Here is a 12,767-nt window from a genome sequence, read left to right as displayed (position 1 = left end):
TTTCTTCAGAATATTCAAAATATATGTTCAGTAATTCTGACTTCGTTTTTAGATAGTTCAATCAATTTAATGATACTCCCTAAGTATACTGGGCTCCTGGGGTGGAGTGTACTATCTAGGTCATGTCCTTAATATATATTTTTGTTTTACAATTTTGTCTTGTCTGTCTTAGGGTGAGTTTTAGTGTAAAGTTTGCTTCACAAGTAATGATAGTCTTTAGACAAAGTCCCAGTGGTATTTTGGCACTGTTGATTGTTCAGGACCTTTTCTTTTGTCTACACGTGAATGTATGAAGATTTTAGAATTATGCCATAAAATATTAGCTATATTACTATTCAAGTTTCTCTCTCTTTTTTTTTTTTGAAATAGTAGTGTGTGAAATTTTCAATCTTGACCATACACCTTAACCTAATTTCTACATCATCATCTATGTGTTCAATGAATTTACTGTATTCAGGAGTAGATGAGACTGGAGTTTTTATTTAGCATTAAGATGATAATCAGATTAAGATCACTCATGATATGTGAGTGCCCTGTTTGATAGCTGTATGAATTAAAGTGTATCTATCAGCTTAATAAGTTAATCAATATAATAATTGATTTTGTGTTTCAGATTGGTATAAGAGTATTATTGGGTTGGCTACTAGTAACTAGAGTGATCTAATTAATAGCTGGCGTGTTTCGTGCTATGGCAAGTTGATCCAATTCGTCATCAGATTCGTCTACTTCTGGTAGCATAGGTAGTCCATATATGAATGATCCTGAGAAGTCAAAATCAACGACTACCTCTCTGACAATAGATTGGTCGCTGGACTCTATGTAACCAGTGATAACTGTGTTGGTGATAGTGTGATCGGAGTTGTTGATTATTAAAGCTCTGCCACTGAGTTGTCCATCATCATTGATAATGAGTTGTGTTTGTCCAGGTAAGATTTTGATTCCTGCATTTTCGTTTGAAATATGATCGTCGCTGAGGATTACTTGTGTTCCAGGTGCTAGGTTGAAAAAGTGGTTGATATTCATTACTATCACTTGGGTTTCTTTAGCTTTGATCTTTTTAACTACTCCTGTACAGAGCTGGAGCTCAAGTTCAGAACAGAAGATACTGCTCAGCGGTCCTTCAGGGTGAAGAATAGAATACAAACACGGTGCTAACCGGTATTTGTCTGTGACAGGCGTCCATGTTAGCTGTAGGCTTCTAATACCATTTAGTCCAATTATCATAGGTGCGACATCCTCATGGTCTTCAGCTACAATTGAGAAGGGAATTGGGTAATGACGGCTTGAGAATGATGTGGGGCGAATCATGAGAGTTACTTCTCTGGGTTCGGGGATCTTGTGATCTGCACATGTAACTGGTAGATCATGACTTTCTTCCAGCTGATTTTCATCATCGTTCATTACTATGCCGAACAACTTGCTATAGTACCTGGCTGATATGATGTTTTTATCTGTTGCTGAGTCAAGTAAAGCTGTCATGCGTACATCATAGTCATATTTACAATCTATTTCTTCTGGCATACAACCAGAGCAATGAAGGTACAATTTTCTTTCTTCCTCCTTTGCTGGTGTAACGTTATCTCTTAATTGATTTTTAGGCTCATTGGGAATTATTTCCGCTGTGGCAGCTGTGATTCCACCGAAGTTACAATCTCTAGATGATTCCTCAGCCTTGGCTTTAGCCCAGTCTTCATATGTTTGCCTGAAGACACCACTAGGTTTCACCTTACCACTATGGTATAATTCCATCATGGCTGGCCTTCCAGGACATAAGTGTCGAGAATGGTATAACTCTTTACCATATGTCTTATAACAGTTTGTACAGAAAGCTGATGTCAATACAGTTGGGTATAACCGCCCTGTATCATCACATAATAATCTACATCCATCAGATATGTTGTGAGAATATTGTCCACATGCTACACAGTAGCGTCCAGGTGATAACCTATAAGAAGCCTGATAATCCCGTTTGGTATTCCTCTGAAAATGCCTGTCCCTGTTATCCCTGTGATGAGGTTTGGGATTGGGTGACTTTGTAGCCATTTCTTTAACGGTGGATTTTCTTCTATGATAATTTGAGATGGCCTCTATTTTGGCAATTTGTCTGTCTTTGTAGTTAGCTCTTCTCTCTTTAGATTTCGAAATGTTGGTGGTGTGGATTCTCTTGTGTTCTATACTCGTTGTACAGTTTGTGCAGAGATGCCTTCCAACTTCAAGTGAACCACTCGTGTTAGGTCTACCAAGTTGTATTGTGTTCAGTTTCTGCGAGAGTAGAAGTTCTTCTGCTGGTTCTGCTACTTTTGTCCGCCTGTGGGAAACAGTTTTCCATGAGTCTGATAAGTTAGCTTGTGTTGATAGTGAGGCCAGAGATATCGCATTCACTTCAGGGCTCATATTCCTCTTGCCAATTTGTTCTGATTCTTCTAAATTGGATATTTGTATTTCCTCATAAGCATCGGAGTCTCTAATGTCTGTATTAGCTGAAGGGGTGTTTATACCAGGTGTTGTCGAGCGTCCCCGACAAGGAGTGGTTTCCTTACCAGCTTCATCATCCTGCTGGCCTTGCTTGCGGGCAGATGACATGATAATAGTTGTAAAGTCTTAGAACTAATTGTAAGTTCTTTTAGATGCCAGTGGAATGTTATACTATTTTTATGATAAAAATAGCGGAAGTTCGAGAGGAGTACAAATAATGAGTATAACTTAAAACAATCAAGAATCTGTTTAAGTTAACAATTCTTTGCTTTAAATTGTGTTTAGTTATAGATGGGTATGATATATGCTTCACCTATAGTTGTTTCTACGTCGTATATACGTGCGTGTGAGCTTTTGATTGATATTCTAAAGATGTGCGCTAATGCACCCTTATCCTTAATTAGGCTCAACTGTAGAAACACTCCTACTTAACTTTTATATAGATTTATTTATAAAGTCAATTTGAGCTAGTTAGCTATTCAAATTGGTTATTAAGTTAAGTAATGTTTGCAGCGGAGTTAATTTGGGTATGCTTATATACTATCGCAAATTAACTTTTAGTTTGCTCAGGAGTCGACTTTCCTAGCAAATTATGGTTGTCGAGAAAAAGAAACAGCAATTTATAATCCTTGTTGAACTCTTACTTCACTCTAAGGATATGTGTTTATAGCCTACGATCTACTTATTCCTGTAAGGCTATTATGAATATAACTTACTAAGGTTCACTCCCAAAGGATCGTCTATATTCTAATAATATTGCAACAATTTTGCCTGAATGTCAAAGATCTCGCCACCTCTTACTTATAGTTGTATTAGGGGTTTCCTTCCAATCCTATAACGTAATTTGCGCAAAATTGGGGCTTCACTTATGACTTCAATTCTTATAACTGTAGTGGGATATACAATTTAGATATACCTATATTTATATATGTAAAGATTGTTTTCAAAATTATCTGACCGGATGTAATCTAATTATAATTAGTAGTAATACAGTATTCAAGTGCAAGTTTACTCTGAGGAAGTGTGAGATCCTACACTAGGTGGCCAACCTATAATGTGGAGGTTGTCAATCAAACTTCAAAGGAGCCTATCAACTTTGAATTAAGCAATACTTATACTTTTTTTTCTGAAAACTAATCTGACTGATTTTAGTGCACTTTTTTTTTCTAACTTATCTAAAAGTAATTTGTTAGGTTATAAAAATTCTGGGCTATATGTAGACACACTTTTATGTTACTTGGTTATAGTCTATGTGCTAGTAAGCCTAAGTAAACATACATTTCTCGATATAAAAGGTTTATGATTCCGGATATTTAAAGACAGTAGGGTACTTTTCCGTAGTACTTCTGCTACTTCTTTTAGAGACGTCCTACTCTCCCAAGGTAGGCTGCTGCAACCTCCTGCTGCGTTTGGTGTATAGAACTTTGTCTCTTAAAGTGTGCTATTCAGTACATATAGGGCCTATATTGTTGACTATACTTTTATATCACTAATGGTCACTATCACTAGTAATTAACTTGTCTTCACTTTCACTGCTGAATCCTGGTGGTACATGAAATAGAAATGTTAGCATTAGCAAAGCAAGTAAAAATTTAGTTTTCATGTCCTACTTATTGTTGAGTGAACCGTTTATTGTATTTATGTACGTGTTTGTAAGGAATCATACAAAAATTTTCTAAGTTAAGATTGAATTAAAACTTTCTAAGTCAAAATAAAGTAGAATCACTCTAAGTCCAAGGTTGGAAAATTTTGACTAAGTCCAAAAGTTTCTAATGAAATTATTCTAAGTACAAAAATCAACAAATTTTGGCTTAGGAAAGAATTCTGAAAATATTTTAAGTACAAAATTAGTGAATTTTGACTAAGTTCAAAATCTTTCAATGAAATTATGCTAAGTACAAAATTAGTGAATTTCGACTAAGTCCAAAACCTTTCAATGAAATTATGCTAAGTACAAAATTAGTGAATTTTGACTAAGTCCAAAACCTTTCAATGAAATTATGCTAAGTACAAAATTAGTGAATTTTGACTAAGTCCAAAACCTTTCAATGAAATTATGCTAAGTACAAAATTAGTGAATTTTGACTAAGTCCAAAACCTTTCAATGAAATTATGCTAAGTACAAAATTAGTGAATTTTTTTTTTTTTTTTTTTTTCTTGAGACAAAAGAAATAGAATTACTCTAAGTCCAGACGTGGAATATTTTGTCCGAGATGAAATTTCCTAACAGTTCATTCACAATGCTACTTTAGAGATTGCCTATAAGTCAAAAGAAATAGAATCACTCTAAGTCCACTATTGGAATATTTTGACTAAATGCAAATCTCGCTAAGTTAAGGATTTTAAAATTATAAAGTATTAGAGTGTTAGAATTATCCTTCACCAAAAGAAATAGAATCTCTCTAAGTCCATAATTGGAATATTTTGGCTAAGGCGAAAGTACTCTAAGACAAAATTTTCTTTTGAGTGTGGAAAGTGAAATTTGTTAATCTAGTTGGAAAAATCGTAATTATTACAAGTCCGAATTTTGGTAAATTTCCAACCAAGTTCACAATTTCATAGAAATTACTATAAGTCCAGAAATTCGAGATTCTCTCTGTAACAAAAGAAATAGAAACGGTGCTAAGTCCAAAAGTGGAATATTTCGCTCAGAGTCTCAGGAAGTCTCTGGAGTTATTTCTCTGATTGCATACAGCAATTTGTCTACACTTATATCATTCCAACCGATCGACGTTGAGAATATCTTTGAGACTTTGAAATATTTTGTTTAACTCAAAATTTTTTTGGAGGCTATAGTTATTTTGATACATCCGCGTATAAATCAGAATTGCATTAAGAATATAAGTCCTAGGCATGTATAAGTAAGTGCAAATCTCAGAATATCGGTTCTAACGGCACCAAAGTATTAGTACAGTTTAACTTGAGTATAAATGCTACAAGTTTGTAATAATCTTTTGGCCCTTTACTACGACTCAAGAGTACTAACTGCTTTCGGCATATTGTTTCAGAAACATGGCTCCAAAGACAATATGTATCCCAACTAACAGCGTTTCCCGTGTTCTATAGGATTTGCTCCTAAGTTTTCATTTAATAAGGCAGTTCAAAATGGTCCTTTACAAATAGTATTTTGATAGCTTATAAATGAAAAGTTACTCCATGCTTGATTCTTAATAAGTTCTGGTTTAAGTATCAAAGATTCAAGTATTTCAACACTTAGAGAATTTTCGAATAAGTAAAAATCATACTAAGTCCGAAGATTTATATATATACTCCGCCACCTAGCACAACTCCTAAGTTTCAAAATTCTGACTAAGTCCAAAAATCAAAATTTTGCACATAGCTCAATCATAGATTATTCCATCCCAAGTGTTTTACTAAAGAGAGGCGGACATGGAGGTGCCGGTGTGCTGGTATTCTCTAGGGCCTCTAGAGTGTCAACCAGTGCGAGTGTCCTTATAGGGCGGCGACCAATGGCCACAAATATGCTAGCATTCTCTAGGGCCTCTAGAGTGTCAACTAGTGCAACTGCTCGTACACGAGGCTCTCAATTGCATTTGTGTCGTGCCTTTCAGTCCCTATCTCTTCAAACGCCTCATAGTCCTAACCTTGCTCTCAAATAGTATCACAGGTTTTGGTAAATCCGATTTTGCCATAGCTACAATTATTCGATTTTGGTAAAAATACCTGCCTTAGGCGGTTCGGGTACGTTAAGGAAAAAAAGAAAAAAAAATTTATGAAGTAAAATTTTTCCAAGAAACAACCGGTAAGTTGCACCATTGTGTGTGCGAATGGGGCGTTTGTCCATAATTAGGTATGGAGACCGCTCTTCTATGAGTACTACTAAAACCTAATTTTAATGCAATACACATAGACATTCTCATCGTCGGTTCGCTTGCTTAGAATGCTTAACCCTCTATTCCCACAAGTATAATACGAATTTGGTTGAGCTGGTGGAAGCTCAACAAAAGACCCACGCGAAGTATTATGTTGCTTTAACCTAAGAATAAATGGTTGGTTTTGATATTCGATCAGAATCATATAAGTATATTAAGGATTAAGGAAGGAAAACGTTTTTATAAAGTGTATTTATATCACAAGTGCATAAGTTAAGTATTGAAATATTTACAGGATAAGTGTTAAAATTATAAGTAGAGTAGGACAGAAATATGCCCTAAGTCCCAAGCAGTGAATTGTGCTAAGTGTTAGAGTTCTAACATAAGGCCTGAGCTCAATTCATGCTAAGTACTAAGGGGCCTAAATTTAAACTACAATGCATGCCAAACAACTAAGTCATTACCTTTTAAGCCAGAAAGAGAAGTTGATGGTAGGAGAGTTAGTAAATAACTGAATAAATTCAAGAGGTACATGCTATAACATTAGCTCTGGACCAGGATTTTAGTGTTTGTCTGTGCAATTAAATATCTGTGTGTTAATATGTGACGTAAATCAGGCATGGTTGTAGGCATACATATATGTACTGGTTGTTTATATGATTACATTAACTATAAACATAATATCTTTAATAAACATATACTATTAGCAAATCACATACAGATTACCATGAATAGGCTGTCGTTACCTGTATATGGTGTCATATAGGTAGAGACAGGCCTATGAATGCATAAATTGATACAAATAATGCCTTGGGCCTAGCTAAAGTAATTGTGTCTTGCCCCTGAGTGCTACTAGTTAATTGCAGGGCACGTGTCAATCAAAGGTTCATAATATGATCTATAAAGTGTTGATTTTATATCAAGCATAGATAGATAGTTGTGGATGCGAAGCATTTCTGTAAAAGTCTCATATGTACGTTCAAAGAATTTGAAAATTGAGGATCGCATCTCCAACATATAGATTTAAAAAGTTCATCTTTAAGATTTAATGCAAATGTTTTTTTAGGAATATTCTCATTTAAAAGATCTTTTTCATGACAAAAATTATTCCATAGTTTCAATAAATAACTAAGAAGTAGCAAAAATGGATATAATAAATAAAGGGAGAAAAATATAAATCCAAAGATAGGATAACATGTACATATTTAGTTAAATATGAATAGATTGATAAATATAAACATAGATAGATAAACAGATGCACAGATTTGAAGATCTTTTTCCAAGTTTAATGCTTTCTGACTTTGTAATGAAAAGTTCTCTTAGCTTTGATCCAACATGAGGTAGAATTGCTTGAGTATTAACTAAACCACCATACCCTCCCTCCCCCCAACCATGGAACCATTACTTATTTCAATGCCTTGCTCCAATTCTCGCAATTTTTGTAGCCCTTAAAAACCTCTAAAACAGCTCTTTATAGTGCCTTAGAAATGGACGTCATACTGGCATACCATTGGTCAATAAAATGTATACTGGCCTGCTATTGATGATTTAGTCTGTGTATCGGCCTATTATTTGTCATTTGTATTGTATGACGTCATTTTTCTATGCACTTAAAAGAGCTTCGTATGTGTGTCTGTCTAAATGATATTTTGCATATCTTGGCCAATTTTCATTGGATTTTCATTTTTTGGTTAAATCAAATCTAAAATAGGCCAAGCTTTACTTAAAATACAATATTTTTTACAATTTGATATTGAAAGGGGTTAAAAATAGTCCAATTGGGGACAAAAGGGAATGTAACAAACATTCTTCTGATCTACAGGGATAGGGCACTAGAATTATAAAAAATACTTAATAGAAAAGAATATTTTAAACAGATAAGGTAAATGTAAAGTCAATAGACATGCAAACAATTAAAAGCTACTTCTTTCTAAAATCTTGTTTTGGGGAGTATTAATACACCCATTCTGCACGTCAACGAATTGTTAATATTTTTTTGAAGAGAGGAATAGAGGGATTTCATTTGTGAGATAGAAATATAGAGAAACAAGGATGACAACATCCATAAGTAGCGAAGCACAAAAAATCGTAAATGGGAATACGTATAGGTAGATTTAAAAGGTTTTTACTAAAATCAAGAATAGATTTATTGGAAAAAAAAAACATGAAACTTTGTTTTATTTTGTATGATGACGATGGTCAAAGTAAATTATATTAAAGATGCTCATAACAATGGGAAAAACTATTTTGATACTGATATCCCATAAAAGTTTGAAAATTGGATCAAAATAGACAAAGATATGGGGAAATATATAAAACATATAAAAATAGCCAAAAACCTGATAAAAGGCAGTCTGGCCGCCATGGTTGTTTACTTAAAACGACAAAAAAATTAATTTTTAAATCCTTAACTTAAAAAATTGGGAAAATCGGACCATATATACTGAAGATATGGAAAAAGTGTCAAATATATCAAAAATAGCCTAAAACCTGCCAAAAAGGCAGTCTGGCCGTCATGGTTATTTTCTTTAAAAGACAGGAAATTTAATTTTGATATCTATAACTGAAAAAATTTTGAAAATCGGAATATAAACACTGAAGATATGGAGAAAAATGTTAAAAATATAAAAAAACAGCCTAAAACCTGCTAAAAAGGTTGTCCGGATATCATGGTTGTTTTCTTTAAAAGACGGGAAATTTAATTTTGATATCTATAACTGAAAAAATTTTGAAAATTGGACCATAAACACTGAAGATATGGAGAAAAATGTGAAAAATATAAAAATAGCCTAAAACCTGCTAAAAAGGCAGTCTGGCCTTCATGGTTGTTTCTTTAAACGACGGGAAATTAGATTTTGATATCTGTAACTGAAAAAATTTTTAAAATCGGACCACAAACACTGGAGATATGGAGAAAAATGTGAAAAATATAAAAATAGCCTAAAACCTGCTAAAAATCGGTCCGACCGCCAATGATGTTTTTTAGTTAATTGTGCTCCTTAATGGTGGGAATGTTGTCAAAAAATTTCAGCATTCTATCTTTTATAGGAGCTGAGTAAATCCCATTTCCCCCATAGCGTTACGGACTGACGGACTGACTGACGGACTGACTGACGGACGGACGGACAAAGTGAATTATAGAGTAGCTTCGCTACTAAAAAATCTTTTTAATCAACTCCTATCCAGAATTTTTATGTGTCCTGCAACTTTTAAGACAATAGATGTATTAGACTAGAGGTATACTCTAATGAAGCTTAAATGCTCTATCTTTTAGTAGCGAAGCTACTGCTTGATTACAAATATACTTTGTCCGTCCGTCTGCTATGTTTGTACATCCTTTCAGTGTCAAGATTCTTATTCTGTAGGGTAAGGACTTTCATCCTTTCTTATTTTGTGAAGAGAAGTGCATTTGTAAGTTGGGAGTTTAAAAAAAAGAAACACATTGGAGGGTCGGGTGTTAAGATGTTCCTCCCCCCCATACTTGGAATTTCTTAAAATAGACTTTAAATACTTATATCGATTAAGTATTGTACTCAATCGATATATTATTACTTGGATGTTGCACCAGATTTTATGTAATCTAATAAAGTGATACACACAGCTGGCTAAAATAACAATACCCCCATTAACCTTCTTTACCCAATCCCCTCCCCACCTACTGGATGAACAAACTGACAAATAAATTAGGTCCATATTAGCAAGCTAAAATGTCAACAAATTTCCCCGTCAATATATCCATATATTCTATATCCATTTGTAATTTTGTACTCATAGCCCATCTATACTTTACCTTTATTTTTACGACCAATCTAACTTTATACTTTTAACACTAATTGCAGAAAAAGTGTCATTTAGGTTACAAATTCATATTATTAATACTACAACCACTATTTATCTATAGTCTGTCTGTAGGTTTTTACTTTTGCTTATTGGCAGATATAGGGATAAGACAAAGACTGATAAATTTGTGCTCGATTATTATACACAAAATTACCCCTTCTATAGATCACCATTAGTGGTTGAAACGTTTGGACACTTACCTTTTTAACCAACCAATCAAAATTTAAATAAAAAAAAACAAAGTTGTTCGCCAACTAAAAAGAAAACATTATTACAAAACTTTTGAGGGTTAGTGTAATAAACAGTCCCCTCCCCTCCCTAACTGGCTTATTGGCCAGATTTCAAAAATGTGAAGCTTCTCTAAATTGGAGATCTCCATCAGTTCAGTACTTCAGTACAAAATATTAAGCTACAGACAAAGAATACCTTATTATTTGCTCCTCTAGAGGTAAAGAGATTTTTTGGGCGGAACATTTATTTTTATGGTTGATTTCACTTGGAATTGTAATGCACCTCTCCAAAATAGTTATAATCTCTCCTAGGACCTATGAGAAGCTGTTCTGTATAGGAAAATCATATAAGTTTAGTGAGAACAATCAGTATATACAGTTAGAAAGATACCCTGTCATTTTTGTATGTAAACATACATACTAGTTAATCGAATCTACCGACCAATACTTGTAAAAAGTGTAAAATTTAAATTCACAGCTATCTGGAATAATGTATTTGGGCGGAATACCTCCTTATGAAGTACCCCATCCCCCACAGGTTATAATTTATCTATCTTTCTAACTTTCTTTCTGTCTTTCATTTTTATACCATTTTTTCTATCTTTTTCTCTTTCCTTTTTCTTGTCTTTCTATCTTTATTTCCCTCTTTCTATCTTACTATCTATCAACCAATCTATTTAGTATCTATGTATATAGGTATGGACAGCAAGCCTAGGCCTGGGATTTGTGGGCTGTGTAAGGGATCTTACTGTGCAAGAATTCCCTGTCCAGCTGAGTGATCTAGCTGCCGAGCAAGATTCAGGTATGCCACCAAGTGCAGATAATTAAATACTGAATAATATTTATATTGCCCTTTCCATGTATCACTGGAATTAAAAATGCTGGATGTTTTTTTTTGGCTAAAATTTAATGTATTTATGACATGAGAAAAGAAGAAAACACTTTGCCAAAAATATATCTACTGTAAATTTGCCGGATGTAAAATTGCTATAGTCCCTATTAAATTCATATTTAAGAATAAGAAATTTTGGAAAAGCCAATAAAATACCAAACTAAAATTGCAACTATGTAATGTTTAATGTTAATTCATGTGCAAAACTACGCGCCCTGTTTTTGCACGGCAGGTTGCAGGCCTACTTGACCATTTGCACCAACATACAGTTATGGCCTTGGCATATCATAATGTTAAACAATATGTCCTATGAATTTCAATATTTTAAGCTAGGGGTGATAACTTCAAGGTTAGTTTTAGGTTAGAAAAGTAAGGTTCAGAAGAGCCCTGCTAAATCCAAAAAAAGTAAAATATCAGAAATGTCATTCTTTAATTGACCTATAATGATAAACTTTATTCATGTTTTTTTAAATATCAATGAATAAAAGTCTTTTAATTAATTAAAAATTTGTATTTTTATAGGATCAGTTTTACCTTCCTGTACGTCTGCCACCCCTTCCTGTCAGGCACATTAACAAACTAATATTCAAATATCTTTCTATTACGCTTTATATTAAGACTAGCGACTACGCCCCTAGAGGCTTCCAGGAACTTTTGAGAGAAAGTGGGGTGGAGGAAGTCTATAATCTTATTGATAGTTTTAGAAAGTAGAAAGGAAGATTTTTTTTGTGTGTGACGGGGATATTTTTTCTAGGGGCGATTTCTCTTGGAAGGGTGAAGACACCCTCCGCAGACTAGATATAAATTTTTCCTGGAACTTTAAAAGGCTTCACTGTAAAGGAAAACCATAACGGTTCGGCACTTAACGAGATCCTTCACTGCAGACAAAAAAAACTTACTACTTCATACAATAGGATAGTTGGCTCAATAGTTTAGGAAACAATTAAAATCTTAATATAGCGGCAAGTTTTAGGCTGTTTGAAAAATGCAAAAGTACTTCATTAAAAAAAAAAAAACTTTAACCTAAAATTCAAATATCCTTTTTCTTTTATTCTATTCTCCTTTTTTAACCTTAAATTTTACATAATAATTGGAGGCCTTTTTCTTATTAAGATGACATATATATAACTAAATACATTTTGACAATGTGATTTATATCTAAAGGAGGGTAGCTGTGAGCATGGTGGCAAATGTATCGAGGGATGGAACAGGTTTACCTGTGATTGTTCTAGAACTAGCTATACAGGATCTACATGTGCTAGAGGTAAGGTTTATATATTTCTATAGATATTAGCAAATATATAGAGTTATGGAACAGGTTTATATGTGATTCTTCTAGACTTAGCTATACAGGATCTACATGAGCTAGAGGTAAGGTTTATATATTTCTATAGATATTATCAAATATATAGAGTTATGGAACAGGTTTATATGTGATTCTTCTAGACTTAGCTATACAGGATCTACATGTGCTAAAGGTAAGGTTTATATATTTCT

At 33.7% G+C, this 12,767-nt stretch overlaps 1 protein-coding gene across 1 annotated transcript in view; it reads left to right on the top strand.

The window, feature by feature from the left end:
• The first annotated feature begins 10,860 nt into the window (after positions 1-10,860).
• Positions 10,861-12,767, top strand: part of LOC145323687 (neurexin 1-like) — a 46,311-nt gene continuing 44,404 nt past the window's right edge. The window contains exons 1-4 of the mRNA XM_080166136.1: positions 10,861-10,916; positions 11,075-11,180; positions 11,793-11,836; positions 12,435-12,534. Of these exons, the coding sequence (XP_080022262.1) occupies positions 10,869-10,916; positions 11,075-11,180; positions 11,793-11,836; positions 12,435-12,534 (298 nt within the window). The 5' untranslated portion in view covers positions 10,861-10,868. The remainder of the gene's footprint in view (positions 10,917-11,074; positions 11,181-11,792; positions 11,837-12,434; positions 12,535-12,767) is intronic.

This window comes from Acartia tonsa, chromosome 7 (genome assembly GCF_053477335.1).
Source record: "Acartia tonsa isolate MP-2025a chromosome 7, ASM5347733v1, whole genome shotgun sequence".
NCBI classification, from domain to species: domain Eukaryota; kingdom Metazoa; phylum Arthropoda; class Copepoda; order Calanoida; family Acartiidae; genus Acartia; species Acartia tonsa.
Note: the sequence above shows the minus strand (reverse complement) of the source record. Positions and strands in the feature narration are given on the sequence as shown.